The following is a 22,067-nucleotide window of genomic DNA, read 5'->3' on the forward strand; positions in this document are numbered from 1 at the left end:
TTCACCTTAGGAAAGGTGAGTCTGGTCAATTACATGACCTTAATTTGCAAGTTTAGGAACAGAACTGAATTGTTAAGGAAAGAAGAGAAGTTGTTGCAAAGTAGACATCCTCTTTGCTTTCGTTTGAAGATAGCATTTTATTAACCTGTGTGTTCCAATTCATTAATCCTACCATCACGCCTGGAAGCAGAAACTCTCCATTTATACTGAAAGCTGAGGAAGTAAAAATTCTTTGGAATCTCTAAACAGGTGGGAATGGTTTGTACGCTTGGGGACTTAATTTGTGGGCAATCAGGCAGTATAGCATCAGACATATATTTTCTCCTGGAAAAAAAAGAAAAAGAAAAACACCCCCCACCCTCCTATTTGAGATGTGTCACAGTAACGGGAGGTTGGTGTGGCTGTGTCCTGGCAGCCGGCGCCCTGGGAGCAGCGTGAGGTAAGGGCCAGAGTCCACTCTGTGGGTTCTCACTTAGCCTTGCCTGTGCAGCTGCGTGTCTCATCGCCACCCTCTGCAGTGGAACCTGAAGTTATCTAGCACAATTTCTCAAAACACAACAAAAGCAACTCCAGCAACTTCAGCAGAACAGTGAGGAAGAGCTGTCTCCTAGCTGTGCGGAAAATCAGCGGGGGGGATAAAATAATTTTTTTTTACCGTTTTTTTAAAAATTTATTTATTAATTAAAAAATAAGAAACAAAATAAAACAACATACATAATCAGTAATTCACAATATCATCACCTAGTTGCATATTCATCATTTCTTAGAACATTTGCATTAATTCAGAAAAAGAAACAAAAAGACAATAGAAAAAGAAATAAAACGAACACAGGAAAGAAAAAAAAAGATTATACCTATCATACCCCTTACCCCTTGCCTTCATTGATCACATGGAATAAACTTAAATAATGGGGGAACAAATGCTAAAATAAATTTAGTTTGAAATGCTAGGGATAAAATAATTTGCCCATAATTTAATGTTTGCTTCGCCGCGACATGCAGTGGAACCTGATGTCCCATGTTTCCAGCCTCTCTGGTGATTTGTGTTTGAACCAGCCTGTTATTCTCTCTCCTCAATGGCTGTGGCTTTTTGCACTCTGCCAAGTCAGAGCCATAACACAACTCTCTATATTTTGAAAAACATGGAAATCTTTCACCAGCTTGCATTTCCTGTCTGTCTCATTCTTTTTGTGGTTGTAGATTAACGGAAATTTTTCTTTTTTGCACTTATTTTCATGAATATTTAGGAGAGGAAAAATTATAAACAGTTCACCATGATTAAATGAAAATTCTAACTTTTTAAAAAATACATTTTTATCAGTTTCCTTTTTATAATAGAATTATTGAAAAGAAGATAGCACAGCAAAAAAAAGGGATATATTATGGTGGAATTGTGTCCCCTTAAAAAACATGAACGTGACTAGTGAAAATAGTTTCTAAAGATGCCATTAGCTAAAATGAGGCCAAACTAGATTAAAGTCTGCCCTAATCCAAGATTACTGGTGTCCTCTTAAATAGAGAGAATTAGCTATAGATATATAGACCCAGAAGAGAAAACTATACGGCACAGGCAGAGATCAAAGCCCAAGAATTGTCAGCAAACCATCAGAAGTTAGGAAGAAGTAAGGAAAAATTGCCCCCTGCAGATTTCATACTTTTAATCTCCAGAACTGTGAAACAATTTCTGCTCTTTTAAGCCATCCAGTTTGCAGCACTTTGTTACAGCAGTGCTAGAAAAATAGCACAGTACAAACATATTTTGAACATACTGCATTTCAGTTCCAGACCACTGCAATAAACCAAATATAGCAATAAAACAAGAAACACAATTTTTTTTGGCTTCTCAGTGCATATAAAAGTTGTGTTTACACTGCACTGTAGTCTATTAAGTGTAGAAAAGTACTGTCTTAAAAAAATGTGCAGATCTTAATTAAAAAGTACTTTGTTGCTAAAGAAATGCTAACCACCATCTGAGCTTTCAGTAAGTCATAATTTTTTTGTTAGTGGAAGGACTTGCTCAATTCTGACAGCTGCTGACTGATCAGGGTGGTGCTTGCTGGTGGCTGGGACCCACTCAGGGCAGGCAATCAGTCAGAGTCCTTCATTTCTACCTGGGCAAGTGCATAGCTCTTTCTAGTTTTAATTCTTCCTCCAGGTGGTGGGTTGTCGCTATTGTTGCTTGTTCTACTTTGCTGGCTGCCAGAGTGTGATATACCAGAAACGGAACGGTTCCTAAAAAGGGGAATTTATAAAGTTGTAGGTTTACAGTTCTAAAACCATGAAAATGTCCAAAATTTCAAGGATATAGAAATGTCCAATCTAAGGCATCCAGAGAAAGATACCTTGGTTCCAGAAGGCTGATGAAATTCAGGGTTTATCTCTCAACTGGAAAGGCACACGGCAAATGTGGCAGCATCTGCTAACTTTTTCTCCAGGCTTTTTGTTTCATGAAACTCCCCCAGGGCATTTTCCTTCTTCATCTTCAAAGGTCTCTGGCTGCGTGGGCTCTCCTGGTTCTCATGGCTCTGAAGCTTTCTCCAAAATGTTTCTTCTTTTAAAGGAGTTCAATAAACTCATAAAGACCCAGCTGGAATGGGCAGAGTCCCATTTTCCTCTAATTTAAGGTTAATACCCACAATTGGGTGTGTCAGATCCTGTGGAGATAATCTAATAAAGCTTCCAACCTGCAGTACTGAATAGAGATTCAAAAGAATGGCTGCCTGCACAAGATGGATCAGAATTAAAATATGGCTTTTCTATGGTACCTAATCCTTTAAAACCAGCACACTGCCTGTTCTGTCTGTGTAGCCATATGTACAGTCCTAAAAGGGGCTAGACTTCTTTTTTTTCTTTTCACTAAAACTTAGTTGTCCTGCTGTCTGTTGCAGAGAAGTTAGCAACCCGACAGAGTTTTCATGGCATCCCCAGACTGTCATGGTAGTCTCCTTTTATCCAGCAGGGCAGCAGCCCCTTCCCTCATGGACAATCTAGGCCAATTTAGGATTTCTCCCATGGATTCTCCCTTCCCAGAACTCAGGCCCACTATGGCCTGTGTATCTTTGGTCTCTTGGCTGATTCACCATTTTTCCAACCCAGCTTTGGAAGTGCTCAGGTCAACGCAGCCAAAGACCAGAGAACACACGAGGCAAAGAGTTAAGCATGGATTTTATTTAGACTTATGAACAGGAGGAGGGTCTTCCCAATGTTTCCCAGCTGGAAAATGGAAGTCAGTGCCCCACCAAGGGGTGGGGAATGCAAGGGCTTATAAGGGATTAGGACAAGGATGTGAGAACAAAGTTTCATCAGGGTCTCAGGAGACAAAGGTTTGGAGGTTTATTATCATCAGTGATCAAGTGAGGGGAGTTTTAATGCTTTGATTATGATACCAACATTCTCACTATACCCAGGAGATGTGATGACTTTTAACTTCTGTCCCTATCATTGTAGGCAGCTACATGTAGTAACTTATTCCCAATGTAAAAGGGGGACCTGTGCCCTGGGTCTCCACACATGGTGAAAAAAACTTAGAATAAATTTAAATTAGTCTAGGCCAAACTTCACTCAATTCACCAAAACATTAGCAGAAATTTTCAAAATCCCTTCAATACATTTCATTGCATATAAACAATAACAAACAACATGAATATTTTAAATATTTTTAAATATTAGTTAATTAGTAGCATGGAAAATTGGCCATTAGATAAAATGGTCACTTGATTACTGTCTTTAGCACACTGGCTTATAGTACAAAGCTATGCTTTAAGGATACAAATTATTCTAGTTACCAAATGTGCTGCTTTGAAATTGTCATATACCCCAGAAAAGTCATGTTCCTGCAATCCTAAATCCAGTCTTGTAGGGGCATCCATGTTCTTTTAACCTTCATGCCTTATTGTAGGGTGGAAGCTCTTGATTAGGTTGTTTCCATGGAGATGTGACACACACAATTTAATTAGGTTGTTTCCATGGAGATGTGACACACAATTGTGTGTGTAGCATTTTGATTAGGTTGTTTCCATGGAGATGTGACACACAATTGTGTGTGTAGCATTTTGATTAGGTTGGTTCCATGGAGATGTGACACACAATTGTGTGTGTAGCATTTTGATTAGGTTGGTTCCATGGAGATGTGACACACCCACAACCACCTTTTGATTAGATGGAAATGTGACTTGACTCTGCCCATCCAAGATGTTCTTGATTAGTTTACTAGAGTCCTTAAAAGAGCCAGCACAGAGTGCAGTGGAAGACATTTGGAGATGCTTAGTGCCGATGGAGATGCTTCGAGTGCGGATGGAGATGCTTAGAGAAGTGGTATGAGACCAGGACATAGATGCTTGAAGAGAAGAAATCTCTGATCCAGGAGGTGCTAAGCTAAGAGATGAACCCAGAGTTTTTCTCTGGAGTGGCTTGTGAGGACCTACAGATGCTTAGAGCGGAAGTCCCTGGAATCAGAACGGAAGCAATGAACTGAGAACCAGCAGAAGTCAGTCATGTGCCTTCCCAAGTGACAGACTCCAGCTTTTCTTTGGAGTCAAGGTTCGGACATTTTTAAATCCTTAGAACTGTCCCCTTTATAAAAGTTGAGCCATTTCTGGTATATTGCATTCTGGTAGCTTTAGCAAACTAAAACACTGAGGAACTTCCATTCTGTTTTCCTTTTTTCTTTTACAACTTTAATGACGTCTTTATATCTCCCAGTATGAAATTCATTGCTTTCTGTTGGCACTCATGGCCCTTCTTTTATATCGTACTTAGCACTTTGCACTGGCTCCCTTCAACTTCATTCCAACAACCTTCATTTTGGAAGACGTTGAAATGATAAAAGCCGCATTTCCCACACTCCCTACATCTTAGTCTTGGACTATAAATTGAATGCACTGTTGAGAGATGTGGAAGGTGAAGGTACTGCAGAGGCCATCTTGTAGCTTTTGGCAATAGATTAGCAAATAAGTCTAAGCAAAGTTGAATAATTTGTTTATGCACAATGTTCCACAGCTGGTAAACAGCAGATAAAATTTTCCAAGTCACAACCTCAAACTCCAATTCAATATTTTGTCTACTAATACAGAGCTGCCATTGGTATGTTAACAACCACAAATAATATGGAATCCAACAACAACCTTACCTTCAGACATTAAAGAATAATTTGGCTAACTAATTGGAAAACTGTGACAAAGTTGTCACAGCACTTCTTTACCTGTATCTCTCAGCAATAAGTTTCCTCTGAGAATGCAAAATATATACCTTACAGAATAAGATCCGAAGGGTCTTTTAATATATTATCTTACATTAACTTCTCATGGTATGTCCTTTCTCCCCCAAAAGCTGTGCACAGACTTCCTATAAGAAGAAGGAGGAGAGGAGGCCAGGTAACCCTGTCTCCCTGCAACACCTGGAGGCAACAGAAAAATGACCGGCAGGGCGGAGACCCAGCGGGCGATGGTGGAGTGTCTTCTGCCCCACACAGGGAGAGCCTGGGCGAAGTCCCCAGACGTGGGATGGAGATAGCCGGGTGCACGCGCCTGTCACGACTCTGTCGGCCCCGCTGCTGACCTGGCTGGTTTTCCCTTGGCCTTCATGGCTAGGGGTGCCGTGGGGAGATGGAGGACAGCAGACGAGCTTCTCCTGCGCAGGGATTCCACTGGGGCGGGCAAGGTGCCTGCACCCCGCCTCCCTGATGCAGTGCTCTGGGGGGGGGTCTTTTGTGTGTTTCTTTGTTTTTTGGCAAGGACTCAGGGAGCCCTTCCCTGGGGAGGAGGGGGAGACGTGCAGCCTGCTGGTCTGACACCCACCCTGCCAAAGAGGTGGTCTGATGCCACTCCCCTTCCCCTCAGAGCCTGAAGACCACAGGGGTGGAAGGTGAAATGCCTGGCCCCAGGCACAATGTGGTCCCCGGAGGGTGGGGGGTGTCTGGCCAGTGTCATCCATCTCCCAGCCCGGGGCTGGCAGACTGTGCATGTGCACAAGTTGGCTGGAGTCCCGATTCCAAGTGCTAGGCATGGGAGGGAAGTCTGTAGGGTAAGATGTCAGACCCAAGAATTGCCTTTATTTTGAATAAGTAAAGTAAATTTGAATGTTAATGGACTAAACTCACTAATTAAGAGACACAGACTTCCAGGCCAAGACGGCGGCTTAGCAATGTGCACATTTCAGTTTGTCCTCCAGAGCAGCTACTAAATAACCAGAAACAGTACAGAACAGCTCCTGGAGCCACATCAGTGACCGCACACACAGCGTACCCCAGTCTGGACCAGCTGGACTGGCTGCGAGCCTCCCAAGAACTGTGAGTTACTCAAGCCACGGTGGCCAGCACCCCTCCCCAACAGGCTGCTTCCAAGAGGGGAAAGGAAAGAGACTTTACCAGCAGCAGCAGCTGAGCACAACTGAGCTTCAAGTGTGGAATTAATTCACAAATTCTGACTAAATTTTCAGACTAAAAATAGGCCCCCAACTCAGGTGAACCTGGTCAAAGTGGAGGTCACTCATTTTTGCCCCAGTGGCAAGGGGGCAGGGCTGATGCAGGTGAAACTTTCCTCCTGATAGGAGGCCAGTTTGGTCTGGGAAAATCCGGCTGGGGTCTATAATACATAAGTAGACCCTCCTGAGGGTGGGGGGAAAAAGGCACCATACAAACAGGGCAAGAAACAAGAAAATAAGAACTGAAAAATCTTACTCTGTTAAAAAAAAACCTAAGCTAGAGGTCCAGGTAAAGCTGAACTGAATGTCAAAGAATAGATAGACAACAAATTCATCCAACAAGAAAACCTTAGGTAAAAGAAGTGAAAGCAATCTCCAGAATAAACTAATTAAGGTAATTAAATGCCTAGATGCCAGCAAAAAATAACAAGTCATACTAGGAAAATTGAAGATATGGCCCAGTCAAAGGAACAAACCAACAATTCAAATGCGATACAGGAGCTGAAACAATTAATTTGGAATGTACGAACAGACATGGAAAACCTCATGAAAAAACAAATCAATGAATTGAGGGAGGATATAAAGAAGGCAAGGAATGAACAAAAAGAAGAAATCGAAAGTGTGAAAAAACAAATCACAAAACTTATGGAAAGGAAATTCACAGTAGAAGAGATGAAAAAAAAAATGGAAACCTACGATGCTAGATTTTGAGAGGCAGAACATAGGATTAGTGAACTGGAGGACGGAACGTCTGAAATCCGACAAGAAAAAGAAAATATAGGGAAAATGTAAGCATGGACTCAGGGAATTGAATGAGAAAATGAAGTTCACGAATATATGTGTTGTGGGTGTCCCAGAAGGAGAAGAGAAGGGAAAAGGAGGAGAAAAACTAATGGAGGAAATTATCACTGAAAATTTCCCAACTCTTATGAAGGACTTAAAATTACAGATCCAAGAGGTGCAGCGTACCCCAAAGAGAATAGATCCAAATAGATGTACTCCAAGATATTTACTAATCAGAGTGTCAGAGGTCAAAGAGAAAGAGAGAATCTTGAAAGCAGCAAGAGAAAAGCAATCCATCACATACAAGGGAAGCCCAATAAGACTATGCATACATTTCTCAGCAGAAACCATGGAGGCAAGAAGACCATGGGATGATATATTTAAATTATTAAAAGAGAAAAACTGCCAACCAAGGATTCTATATCCAGCAAAATTGTCCTTCAAAAATGAGAGGGAAATTAAAACATTTTCAGACAAAAAAATCACTAAGAGAATTTGTGACCAAGAGAACAGCTCTGCAAGAAATACTAAAGGGAGCACTAGAGACAGATACATAAAGACAGAAGAGAGAGGTGTGGAGAAAAGTGTAGAAAGGAAACTATGAGTAAAGGTAAAAAGAAGGAAAATTAGATATGACATATAAAATTCAAAAGGCAACATGGTAGAAAAAAGTACTACCCGTGCAGTAATAACACTAAATGTTAATGGATTAAGCTCCCCAGTCAAAAGACATAGACTGGCAGAATGGACTAAAAACCAGGACCCATCCATATGCCGTCTCTACTCAAAGGACATGAGGGGAAAGACACAAACAGACATTTGCACACCAATGTGTGGCATAATTTTATTCTTGGCCTGATGGCTTAGTCTCTTTCATTCCCTCCCTTGTCATTTTGGCACGTCCGGTTCTTCTAGACCTCTGAATTACAAGCCTCACCAGCAACTAGTGATGATGCAGCCTTGTCTCTCTAACCCTATTGGCCTCCTTCTTATTCCTCCACCTGCCCAACATCTGCTGCTACAAGCACACTCAAAAACAACATCTCTATGGTGCCTACAGACGTCACAGTCACCCATCCGTCCTCCCTGTGTGATTGGCTACCCTCCCCTGGAGTCCACGCCCTAACTCCACCTCTCCTCAAACTGTATATAGTCCGGGGCTCACCGAGCCTCAAGGTCTTTAGCTACTGGCGGCCCTGGCATAAGCGTCTATCAACAATAAAGCTACCTTGCTTCATGCCTTAATTGACTCGGCCTCCAGTCCTTTAGACCCGCAGCGAGGTCTCCTGCGCGCGCGTCTCCGACCCAGACCTTCGGCTCGAGCCCCCTCTGCGCCTGGCGGTTCTACTCCCTGAACCCCCTCGGCAGGGAGAGTGCACCCTTGCTAGCCAAGTGGGACCGGACTCGGCGGAGTCCCACCTCTCCCCGCACCAATGTTTATAGCAGCATTACTTACAATTACCAAGAGATGGAAACAGCCAAAGTGTCCATCAACAGATGGGTGGCTAAACAAACTGTGGCATATACATACAATGGAACATGATGCAGCTATAAGACAGAATAAAGTTATGAAGTATGTAACAACATGGAAGGAACTTCAGGACATTATGTTGAGTGACATTAGCCAAAAACAAAAGGACAAATACTGTGTATGGTCTCATTGATATGAACTAACATTAGTGAATAAACTTGGGATATTTCGTTGGTAATAGAAACCATCAGGAGTTAGAAACAGGGTAAGATATTGGGAAATTGGAGCTGAAGAGATACAGATTGTGCAACAGGACTGAATATAAAAACTCAGAAATGGACAGCACAATACTTCCTAACTGTAATACAATTATGTTAAAATACTGAATGAAGCTGAATGTGAGAATGATAGAGGGAGGATGGCTGGGGGCATAAATGAAATCACAAAGAAAGATAGATGATAAAGATTGAGATGGCATAATCTAGGAATGCTTAGAGTGTATAATGATAGTGACTAAATGTACAAATTTAAAAAATGTTTTTACATGAGGAAGAACAAAGGAATGTCATTACTGCAGGGTGCTGAAAATAGATGGTAATTAATATTAAAAAATTTCAATCTATGTGTGAGACTAAAGCAAAAAATGTTTATTTGGTACAAAATTTATATTTTGACTAGTGCATCTCCTAATGTAACTTATGTAGATAGTTGGTTGAACAACATAAGTACATGGAACCTTGGGTAGGACGTGAGATTTTGTTGGTTTGTCCAGAGTGATGCCCTGATGAATCCAAGTGATTTGATCAGTGAGTGGGAAAAGTATTTGCAAAGTCCCCTTCAGGGAATGGTGAGAACTGGGAAAAATTCAACTTCCCCAAGTTGAATTCTTGATATTCTCACAAGCAGTAGGGACAACCAAAGCTATTGGCTGAGCCACCAGTCTTGGGGTTTGTTCATATGAAACTTAACCCCACAAAGGATAGGTCAATCCTACTTAAAATTTGGCCTAAGAGTCACCCCCAAGAGAAACTCTTTTGTTGCTCAGATGTGGCCCCTCTCTCCAGCCAACACAACAAGCAGGCTCACCACCCTCCCCCTGTCTGTGTGGGACATGACTCCCAGGGGTGTGGACCTTCCTGGTAAGATGGGACAGAAATCCTAGAATGAGCTGAGACTCAGCATCAAGGGATTGAGAAAACCTTCTCGACCAAAAGGGGGAAGAGTGAAATGAGACAAAGTGTCAATGGCTCAGAGATTCCAAACAGAGTCAAGAGATTATCCTGGGGGTTATTCTTACGCATTAAGTAGGTATCACCTTGTTATTCAATATGTAATGTAGAGGCTGGAGGGAACTGCCTGAAAATGTAAAGCTGCGTTCCAGTAGCCACGTTTCTTGATGATGACTGTATAATGATTCAGTTTTCACAATGTGACTGTGTGATTGTGAAAACCTTGTATCTGATGCCCCTTTTATCTACCTTGTCAACAGACAAGTAGAACATATGGAATAAAAATAAATAATAGGAGGAACAAATGTTAAAATAAATTTAGTTTGAAATGCTAGTCATCAATGAGAGGGAGGGGTTAGGGGTATGGTATGTATAAATTTTTTTTCTGTTTTCGTTTTATTTTTCTGTTGTCTTTTTATTTCTTTTTCTGAATGATGAAAATGTTCTAAGAAATCATGATGATGAATATGCAACTATGTGATGATATTGTGAATTACTGATTATATGTAGAACGGAATGAGCATATGTTAAGAATGTTTGTGTTTCTTTCTTGTAATATTTTTTTAATTTAAAAATTAATTTTAAAAAAACAGGAAAAAAATTACAATAATTTATTCATTCTTCTGTTAAAAAAAAAAAGACACAAAGTGACAGGATGGATTAAATAATACGATCCATCAACCTGCTGCTCATAAAAGACTCATCTCAGACCCGATGTTAGACAGATTGAAAGTGAAAAGATGGAACCATATGTTCTGTGTAAACTGTAACCTAAAGAACCGCAAGTAGTAATAGTACTGTTACATAGAGTAGATTTTAATGTTATACCATAGAGATAAGATTTTCATATGTCATTTGTAAAACCATTTGTGTATTTACATTTTCTTGAAATCAAAAACTTGCAAGTGCTCAGTAGCATAGGTCATTGCTATTGCAAAGTTGATGTTTCTAATAACTTTCTACATTATATTTTGAAATTGTGTGTAGTTTTGATAATCAAATGAAATTTAAGTTGTTTAATATTTAGAGCTTAAGAAATGCTGGTATTTGTATCTGCAGATATTTTCCTTATTCACCTTAATTTAAAATTGGTTTATGTAACTTACTATATAAACACAGGCTTTACAATGGCTGTTTTGCTTGAAGTGCCAAAAAATAAAGTGTTCAATAAAGAAGGGAAAAAAAGCCTCTGAGCAGCCCTCAATCCCCTCTGAATTTGCTGAAGGATTTTTAATGCTAGAGCATGACACAGCTACTCTTGTGTATCTATATTTCTAAGAAATGCTTTGCTAATTAGATTTTTAAGCAGTTATACTGATTTCCAGATATTCTTATTCCTTAAGAATATTACAATTGACATTTGAACAACTGAAAATGACAAAAACTGCAACTGTTGAAAATCAGGATTTGTAGCAAAAATAAGGCCAAGAGATTCATGGCCTCTTCTCACCTTCTGATAGTCTTGTCCTGTCTGTGAGGTTCGAATACAGTCACAGCCAGGCTAAGGGTCAGTATTGGAGAAGTATCAAAGAACAATTATATTTCATCCAGGACATGAAAGAAAAATAAAAGAACATTATCAAAGCTAATGAATGGGAGTCCAAGTGAAAGATTTCATGAGCTCAGTGGAGGAGGTGCTAAAACAGAATTATGAATGGGGAACAAAACTAATAAACTAGAACAGCAAATCTCAAAGACTCAGGAATCTAGGAGAAAATGTAACTCAGTTGGACATTCTCAAGATGAATAATCATGATGGCTTAAGGATCCTTTTGAGGAAACAAGTCTCCATTTCCACTTATATTGCAGAACTACTCAAGGATATCAATTGTCCTTGGCTAACTTTAAAAAGAAATCATTCCAAAGAGGAGAATAAAACAAAGCATGTTAAATGGCATATGTCACTGTTGCATAAGACCGCAGATTAAACTACACATTCAATTAAGAAATAAAGAATAATTTTATAATTTAAATAAAGGAATGAACTAAGTTTTGTTGAATGCTAACTATGATCCAGACACCTTAGAAGGTATTTTACAAACTTTAGCTTTCTTAATTCTTGCAACAACATTATAGTATAGTTAACTCCATCTTGCCTAGGAAAAAATGAGGTTGTATGAGCTTAATTGATTTCCCAAATCCTTTGAACAGTGTCTGTACTCTTTCTATTGTGCCATAGTGATACATTTTATGATGCCAAAATAAAAGAAAATATAAGGATGACCCTGAGCCATATTATGAAAGTTGTCTTTAGTACCACCCACCACCTTTTCTGATCATTTTTTCTCCCCTCTTTGCTTTTAATTGATGCACATTTTTCCAGGCCTGTTACCCCCACTTAGTTTCTTTTTGAGAAAAATATGTGATTATTGATTTGATTGCCACAGATTCCTCCAGTCTCATTATCTTATTTATATTTTGGAAGAGGTTTTCAGCTGATAGGAAAGTAATGATCTCAGAATAATAGATAACTCACAGTAAAATTTCAGATGGCATGGACTGTAGGTGAACAGAAAATGTTTAAAGACCCAAGTCACACCAAATGATGGTGTACACTCCACCTGGCATAAGAAGAACTGTTTGAATAATAAATATTGGTTTGCCATAGTAACTTTTCCTTATTTATGTACCTGATTTATGACCTGATCAAATAGGTTTTAGAAACTCTATATGCATTTAGCATTTCAACAAATATCTGTTGATTATCTTTCATTTTCTATATATTGTACTAGTCAGTGAAAATCAAGTGGTAAAAAACAAGAGCAATATGCTCATGGTGATCATATTCTAGTGAGGTACAGCTGTATAATAAATAAAAATGAAAAGAAAAAATCACATAGTGATAGGGGTGATAATGGGATTAAAACTGAGCAGTGTCAAAGAGGGGAATTGGGTGTATATTTGTGCAGCAATTAGGAAAATGGCTGTTAGAGATTAAAGAGGGGAATATAGAGACATGTACTACTCCCTGTTGCAGACCGAACAGAGTTCCCCCCAAATCCACATCAACTCTATCTCAGAACATGTCCGATTTGGAAATAGGATCTTTGTGAATGTAATTAAGTTGCAATTAGGTCATATGCTATTAGAGTGGGCCCCAAATCCAATGACAGCTGTCCTCATACAAAGAGGAGGGAGAAAGAGAGAGAGGAACACTCTAAGGCAAGAAGTCCATATGAAGATGGAAGCAGATACTGGAGTGACTCAACTAAAAGACAAGGAAACAAGAAATTTCCTTGGGAGGACACTTCCTTAGAATCACTGGACAGCGCATGGCCCTGCCAACACTTGATTTAGGACCTCCAGAACTGTGAGTGAAAAAATTTCTATGTAAGCCATCCACTTTGTGACAGTTTGTTATGGCAATGCTAGGAAACTCATAAACTCCACTCCCCATTTTTTTCCACCATAAGTGACTTGTCTAAATGACTCTGTGACCATGGGTTGACCTCCAACAGTTATTAAAAAATGACCCTAACACAAAGCCTTGTATGATCTGTGAGGGTTGGGTTCTAAAACTTGGGATGCTTATACCAGCTCTTATCATCTTATAGGGTTTTGTAACAAAAAGAATTGATGGGAACGAAATTACTCTATATGGTGGGGAAGGAATGAAAACTATAACACATCATTTTAAAAATGGCAACACGAATACTTTGAAATGCCATTTCCTAAGAAATTAGAAATAATTTAAATAAACCTTTCTCCTGGATAAAAACTTTCTGACTATGATGGTGGCTTCCCAGGGTCAGGTATGACACCTGTGTGAGAGATGGAATCTAGAGATGGGATTTGATTCTGTTTTCTTCCTATTCATATTTTCTGGCTCCTGTAAAGGTTGTGACCATTTTTTAATTGAGGGACAGACCATAGTGCAGGAATAAGTGACTAAATGGCTGATACTGAGCTAGGTCTCTGCTTGTGAAGCAACCAGTCAGTCTTGCCCCAATGATACTCTGCCCCAGAGAACACCCTATTATTAAACCCGGTGGATGAAAATTCACTGATTAATCAGGGTGAGTCTGTGAAGGACCAGCCCCAGAGTGATGCAACTAGAATGATGCAAGTTGGTGCCACGTCACAGCCATTCAAACAGAAATTCTGACTCTTATAGTCAGGTCAGTCTCCCAGAAGAAAACATTATATTTATGGTGCATCTTCTAAGAAGCTGAATGAAGCCTGTTTCTACTCTGATCTCAAAATACAGTTTATTGGAATTCAGAAAGGTAAATGTTATGTAAATATTTTGTAATTCTGAATGCACTGGTAAAAATTCTAACTGGCTATGTCTTTGGCAATCCTTTTTAATTGGGTAGAGTTTAAATCTTTAGGTAAACCAATGATTTATCTTCATTTCTTCACTAGGTTCATAGATACTTAAAGCTTCTGCTTTCAATCACTCTTTGAAAGCAGTAGAAACCATAGTTCTACAAATATGACCAATATTTAATGATTGCTGACTTCCCTCCCACTTATATCCCAGATGGCTTGCCTCCATTGTTAGAAAAACTAAGTTGCAATAATTTCACTTGGTTGTTGAACTCTCTGTAGAAGTTGCTTCATGTGAATGACTCTTGTGCAGAATAAGATGTTGGCTATATTTGAGATGACCTTAGAAACTTTACTTGTGCAACTTTCTTCTTTAACAAGCTGTAAAAACTAAACTCAAAGAATCATCTTTATTATTTAAGTATTGGTAGGTAGGTTTTAGTTATATATAATTTTTTGCATAGGAATTACTTTTAAAATATGGCAGTTTCTAATGGAATCGTTACATTCAATAAGTCTGCATACATTCCTCTTAAAGTATGTCAATAATTCACACTTGATACCTGTTTGCTTTATCTGTAACCATCACTTATCCTCCTAGTAAAGAATTTTGTGTTATGCACTTGAGTTCATACTTGAGTTCTAATGAGTTAGATCAAGTTTTCTACCCTTTCATCAAAATTATTTTAATTAAACGAATTGGCCCCTATCTTAGAAATGAAAACTGATAATGAAAATTATATGTATAGGTTTCCAAAAAGTGTTCATAAGGACCTAGCAAGGGAATCTTAGATAATATATCTAGAAATAGTTACTAAGGGTTCTCTGATGCCCCTTTTTCCAATTTCATTTCAATCTTTTAATACGTGTCTCCTCTCTGTCTCTTCTCTCCTAACCCACCCCTGTGCATGTGTATTTGTGTGTCTATTTCTATTTCTTTTCTTCTCTCTCTCCCTTGCCCTAGGCTCCAAACCATGTCTGTCTTCCCCCACCTTCATTGGCCTCTGAACTCTGATTAGGAAAAAAATGAAGTATTATTTTATTAAAATTTGAAATATTTAGTCAATTATAATTTAGACTGAATTACAATTACAATTTAGTGAATTACAATTTAGGCATAAGTTGAAGATACCACTGAACCCAGTTGTGAGTAGACGTGACCCTAGGGGTCATGGTGCTGGTGGTGGCACTGGTGGCAGTACCGATGATGGTGGTGAAGGCAGGGCTGGGCTAGCAGTGGCGATGCCGGTGCTCAGGTGACGGTGAGGACAGAGATGACTTAGAAGCATTATCTAAGAACATGAATGTTTTATGGAGACCGCAAGTTTTAAAAATGATGAAATGATTTACATTTTCACCCTGCAAAATTCAACTGGAGTTAGTGATGCTCCCACTAATTGGTCCTTAGTCTTATGAAGACAGAAAGGAACTTGGAAATGTTGGCACTTAACAGGGCTCTTCTGAAGTCCTTCGGTGATAAGAGACAAATCCAACTGGACGCTCAGAGAGCTTCCTGCATGACAAATCCACGTCTCCACGTGCATTGACAGTCTGGCTGCAATCACTGGAACATCTCAGTGTTTGACTTTTCACTGAATGGATCATGTGTGTCCCAGAAAGACTCGAAAATGCAAGACCAGCTGCCAAATCAGGATTCCTAGGACTCAAATCCAGACTCTACCACTCAGTAACTCTGTGACCTGGAGGGAGTGACAAGCCCACTCTGCTTGATAAATGCTAATTGCTGTTTTAGGGTTGTTGTTTTGAAAAGAGTATATTGATGGATCTTCTTAGACAAAGAATAAGTGTCTTTTTTCTATTAAATTATCTTAAAAACTTACTATAAATCCCTCTGAATTATGTTATAATATAAAAAGCATACCTATAAGATAATAAAGATAAAGGAAATATAATACAATTGAAAAGTAAGGAATGGATATAAAGAAAAAGAAAATCAAAGATAAGAGAAAAATCCCTCTAATACATTATTTGTGGGAATAAAAATCTGGGAGGAGAATTTATCAACATCCAAGTATAACATGTTCATACCCTTTGACTCTGCAATTCGATTGCAAGAATTAACTCTTAAATCTATATATATATGTATCTATTTCAATATAGATACGGATATACTGGTATGTTAGTTAGATTCAGTTGTCAACTTGGCCAGGTGAGCATACCTAGTTCTCTTGCTGCAGACACAAGCCAATGGTACGTGAACCTCATCTGTTGCTAATTACATCTGCAGTCGGCTAGGAGGTGTGTCTGCTGCAATGAGTGACATTTGACTTAATTGGCTGGTGCTTAAATGAGAGAGCGCAACGTAGCACAGCCTAAGCAGCTCGGCATTCCTCATCTCAGCACTCGCAGCTCAGCCCAGGCCTTTGGAGATGCAGAAAGAAATCACCCCGGGGAAAGTTGTTGGAACCCAGGGGCCTGGAGAGAAGACCAGCAGAGACCATCCTGTGCCTTCCACGTAAGAAAGAACCTCAGTGGAAAGTTAGCTGCCTTTCCTCTGAAGAACCAACAAAATAAATCCCCTTTTATTAAAAGCCAATCCATCTCTGGTGTGTTGTATTCCAGCAGCTAGCAAACTAGAACAACTGGCAAGGGATGTATCACTAATAAATCATTCTTCAAAAAATAAAGTACAGTGCCTCTGTGTATATACTGAAACATATTTTTGCAGACATTTATATGATTAAAATGCATGCATGAGTGTACAAATTCAAACTTTCCTAATACAAATGCATTCGTGGGAGACTAAACAACACTAGTTAATCACACACTACATTGTGCTCCTGGAACCTGACTTGTGAGCTGGTATCTGTGAGTTCAGGGCATCCCCCTGGCTCTCCACTCTGCCTTGCCTTTTATGCCCACCTCTGGGCTTTCACCCCCGCTGGGAGCAGTCTTCCCTCTCTTACGCCTTGCCCAGCTTTAAGATTTAATCATTTCTTTTTCTTATATTTCTTCAGTGCGCAGAGATTTCAATAGTCGTTTTAAAAATATACTAGGTCTGCTCCTTATTTTAGGAAATGGGACACATTTGATGCTTCTTTCGTATTCTCTAAATTTGCAGCATCTACTGAGCTTTTGAAATATTTGTTGTCAACTTAAATAATTAGAGAAAGTGAGATAAGTGGGCCAGCAAAGAGAAAGTCTAACTGAAATTGCCCCTTTCCACCCTTGAACAGTCTTCTGCAAAATGCTTCCTCCTGAAGCCCAGTGGGGAGAGGAAGGAAACGTCATGAAGGCAGCTGATGGCTGTGACTCGGGGCTGCCCAGGGAGTGTAGATATTGCCTGGGCCTGGGTTTGGCTGGAGCATGCGGGAGTCCCGATGGTAAAGACTGCATCAGTGGGCCTGGTCAGCCAATGGATAGTGGCCAGATGCTAAGGACTGGGCAGCTCTCAGGCCTGGTGAAGGGCTGCACCAGGCTTACCTGTGCCCCACAGTTCATCACATTTGCCATCCACGTGATAGAGTGTCTTGAATTGTGGTGGTGCCTGCTGTGGCCTTAGTAACTTATTAGTAACTCTGACGAATGCAAAACAAGCAGCAATCCTCAGACATCTCCATATGGAAATAAGAAAGTTATGAAATAACCAAGCTACACTTTTTACAAATGGATGGAATAAACATCCAAGGTGGGAGTGGATGCAGGCATTGGTGGCGGGAGGCGTGGAGGAGGGCTGGTGATGGGTTGGTGGGCAGTGGAGGGCTGCGGCTATAGACGAGGTGGAAGTTACAGACATAATGAAATGATGTGAGAAATGTGAACACACTGCTTTGTGTGTCCTAACTCCTTCAGCCTCAGAGGCATGCAGATATTGGGGGGTGGATGGTGGCATGATAGCCTATTGTCTGTAGTGTCATATGCCTGCAGAGAAGCTGTGAGGAAGTGATGCAATGAACTCTCCCTCACTTGCATTTCAGAAAATCCACGCAATCATAATACTTCAGTTAGTGGTTTGTGATGATTCAGTGATTAAAAAGCCCTTTGCTCATTGTGCACAGTTGTACGCCGTACATACATTACCTATGATTTCTTTTTTACTAATTGTGTTGCTGCAGAAATTGAGGTGCAGGGAAGTCATGATGACAAAACCAGCCAGCGACATGGCCATGACTTCGAGGTAAGTTTCCTGTACAGGGAGCCAGTGACATCCCTGCAGAGGGAAAAGTTTTCATGGAAAGAAACGAAGTGTGAGTCTGGCCTGCCAGAGGCATTGTTAATGGAATAAGTAAAACAGAGAAGGGCGGGTGAGGGAGTAAGGATGGGAAGATCTGCTGAAGAGAAGGCCCCATGGAAATGACTAATTTTGTCCTGACACAACAGGGACTCACTCTAAGTTCGAAGCCATAAGGCCTGACAAGGCATGAGACATCATCTAGAGCTGTGGCTGTCAAACGTTTCTTCTCTCTTTTCAGAAAATGAACCAGCCCCTAAAGAAGCCGTTCCAGAGGCATAAACAATTAACGCAAACAAAAGCGCAGTGTTTGTGTTTGAAGAGAGCAGAGGCTATCAGGTTGCTGATCTTCCACTGAGACACCCTCCCTCTCCAGATGAGGAAACTGAGGCTCAGGGATGCCTGTAACGTGCCCAAAGATCGCATTAGGTCGGAGACACTATCCGGAAACAAAACCGGCTCTCATCTCCTGACTCCCGACCCAGCGTCCTTACCCTGGGCACGGCCTTTGCAGGAATCCCCCGGGTTCCGGGCTGGGATTACGTCCTCTGAATGCCATGCCGCTCCTGCACTTCGGGTAAGGGCTGGCGCTGAAAAGGAAGTGAGCGCAGAGTGGGACGAGCCACGTGCGACTGGAAGCCCCGCACTCTGCAATCCTGGATCCACGCGCAGCCTCGCCTAGCCGCCACCAGCCGCGTGAGCGGGTTTTCACCGCAGCTTTTCCTCTCGGAGGCAGCAGCTCCTACCCCGGAAGCACCTCCTGTTTTCTCTCCAGCTGCAGAATCGAGTGAGGATGTGAGCTGCGTGATGGGGGTGCCAGTGCCGCAGCCCACTGCATGCGGTAGACGAGGCTTTTCCCTTCCCTAAAATGGCAGTGGCCGTGGTTCCTACCCCATGAGGGACCGTGGGAACTAAGTTAGATTAAACACAGTGCCCGGCAACGCAGTGAACTTCAAAGCCAATTGTTCTACAGCGGTACCTAATGCGGTCCTACTTGTATGCTTCATTTGGGGAACAGCAGCTGCTGAAAGGTACGACTTGGGCCGATTCAGGTTCACGTGGAGGGATGAATCAGGTACACTGGATTTCCGGGTCTTTGCTGGAGCAGGATGGCTGGTAGTCTTCATCACTGAGGAGTTTATTAATCACCAATTGTATAATCACTAGTTTCAGGTGTATTTTGACCATTTAATAGTTAAAAGCAAAGCGCAAAATTACAAAATAATTACCATATCATTTGAAAACTAACACAGGAAAAGGAACTACTTTTACTGGATTGTTTTGAAGATAAAATAGGATAATGATTGTACTGTGCTTAGCACAGTGATTGATAAATAATAAACATGCAGCATAATTACTAGAAAGCAGCATTAATGTTTAGAGGAACTGATTTTGGAGTCAGAAAATAATGTCCACGTTCTGGCTTCACCACTACCAGTGTGCAAGCTTTGTTGAGTTTCTTAAACCTATAAGACGCAATTCCTTAATCTGTAAAGTAGGGTTACTAATAGCATTAATCTAGTGCCAGGATCACGGTATGTGCTCAAAAATTACTTATTAATAATAGCATTTATAAAGGGAGAAGGACAAGGAGAAACCTATTGTACACAGAAGAATCATTTGAGGGAAAAGGAGAAAATGCATGGTAGAAACCTTGCATTAATGAATTACCTGTTTTTTAATATACTAAAAGCTAAAGACTTGGATAATTAATGAATTAATGAATGCAAATTTTAAAAAATGTTGAATACTGGAAACAAATGAAGCCTAATAATCATTAATTGTGAATCATATTTTGCTTTGGTTTAGGTTTACCAGCTGAACTCGTATCAGCTCATATCAGCAACTGATAAATGGGAAATCAAAACAATGTAACGGAGTTCATTCTTTTGGGTATTACAAAGAATCCAGAGCTGCGGAGAATGTTATCTGCAGTGTTTCTCATCATGTACGTGGCCACCATCACGGGGAACCTGCTCATTGTGGTGACCATGATCACAAGTCGGAGTCTGAGGTCACCCATGTACTTTTTCCTCACTTCCTTCTCCATCATGGATATCACCTACTCCTCCGTCATTGCCCCCAAGATGATTGTGGATTCCCTCTCTGAGAGCACCACCATCTCCCTGGAAGGGTGCATGACCCAGCTCTTTGCAGAACATTTCTTTGGTAGTGTCGGGATCATCCTTCTCACTGTCATGGCCTATGACCGCTATGTGGCCATCTGTAAGCCCCTGCGCTACCAGACCATCATGAGTCCTCGGGTCTGCTGCCTGCTGCTGGGAGTGGCCTGGGTGGGGGGAACTATGCATGCAACTGTACAGCTTCTCTTTATGTACCAAATCCCCTTCTGTGGCCCCAACGTCATTGATCACTTTATATGTGATTTGTTCCCATTGCTGAAACTGGCCTGCATGGACACCCACGTCCTGGGGCTCCTCGTCATCCTCAACAGTGGGGTGATGTGCGTGACCATCTTCTTCATGCTCGTTGCCTCCTATGTGGTCATCCTCTGCTCCTTGAGGTCTTGCAGCTCTGAAGGGCGGCACAAAGCCCTCTCCACCTGTGGCTCCCACCTCACCGTGGTCATCTTGTTTTTTGTGCCATGTATCTTCTTGTACATGAGGCCTGTGGCCACGTATCCCATAGACAAGGCGATGGTGGTGACTTTCACCATTGTAGAACCCATGTTAAACCCCTTGATCTACACTCTGAGGAATGCAGAGGTGAAAAATGCCTTGAGGAAACTTTGGCTGAAACAAAAGACTTCAGCTGGCAAGTAACTGTCATCCTGAGAGCGTTATGTATTTACCATAAAGAGAAGTTATTCTATTAGAAATGGAGAAAAAATCAAACTGGCTAGAAGACAAGGAGATATTTTGAAAATATCAATCTGATTATGATTTAAGGTAGTTCAGGATTATGATACTCTCCTGCTTTATAGCCTCCCTTGTCCCCCATTTCTTTTAGAAACTCTTTATTGTGCCCTAGAATTCCCTCATTCATATGGTTACTAACTCTGTGTCTCCAACCACATCTTAAGTGTCTACCCCTCCTTCACTATGCTTCTGCCATATTGTTTTTTTATTTCACCATGTCCAGAAAGTTAGAGAAACCCTGTGTCAATCCAGTGCCTTTGTGTCCAGTCACCTCGCTACCTGAGTTGACTTCTGCTGCTTTGTATCTTTCCCTCTAGACTGAAATTCTGTAAGAGAAGGACTTTTGTTTTATTTATGCTTATCACCTATTAGGTTTCTGTTGAATGATTACAGAATTCTATAAGAGTTTATTTTTTCCAAATAGCCAAATTTTGATGGTTAAGAGGAAAATGAGAAAATCACTAAGCAAGTTAAACTAAGATGTCAGAGAGTTCAGAGAGTTGTTCTTTAGAATGTTTCATGGAAAATAAGTACCTTTATTACCTCTGGAAGGCAACTCTGGTTTTAAAGTGGCAGAGAATTTGGCAAAATTCAGTCTTGATATCAGATGGAAGGCAGAACTTGAAATTGATGAGCTTGGATATTTAGTTGAAGTGATTTCCAAATTAAATGTGGAAGGTATGGCCTGGTTTCTCCTTGCAGCTGATAGTAAAATGTGTGGTGAAAGGGATGAGCTGAGAACTGAATTCCTGAGTACAAATAAGCCAGAAATCAATGGTATGTTGGCTTGAAGCTATAATGTACCAAAGGAAAGCCATATCCTT

At 40.6% G+C, this 22,067-nt stretch overlaps 1 protein-coding gene across 1 annotated transcript; it reads left to right on the forward strand.

Annotated features, from left to right (window-relative positions):
* Window positions 1-12,445: 12,445 nt before the first annotated feature.
* Window positions 12,446-21,147, forward strand: LOC143658822 (olfactory receptor 4C6-like). The gene is made up of 2 exons (XM_077131143.1): window positions 12,446-12,469; window positions 20,233-21,147. Exons 1-2 carry the CDS (start codon window positions 12,446-12,448, stop codon window positions 21,145-21,147), a joined length of 939 nt encoding a protein of 312 aa, XP_076987258.1.
* The last annotated feature ends 920 nt before the right edge of the window (window positions 21,148-22,067 follow it).

The sequence above is a fragment of the Tamandua tetradactyla genome, chromosome 2 (assembly GCF_023851605.1).
Source record: "Tamandua tetradactyla isolate mTamTet1 chromosome 2, mTamTet1.pri, whole genome shotgun sequence".
Taxonomy (NCBI): domain Eukaryota; kingdom Metazoa; phylum Chordata; class Mammalia; order Pilosa; family Myrmecophagidae; genus Tamandua; species Tamandua tetradactyla.

What these genes read in the sequence shown, in the direction of transcription:
- LOC143658822 (XM_077131143.1), top strand. Translation starts at nt 12,446, where the DNA reads ATGATGGTGTACACTCCACCTGGC. An exon ending in TGGTGTACACTCCACCTGGC is followed by an intron (nt 12,470 to 20,232) that starts ATAAGAAGAACT and finishes GGAAATCAAAAC; the next exon opens with AATGTAACGGAGTTCATTCT.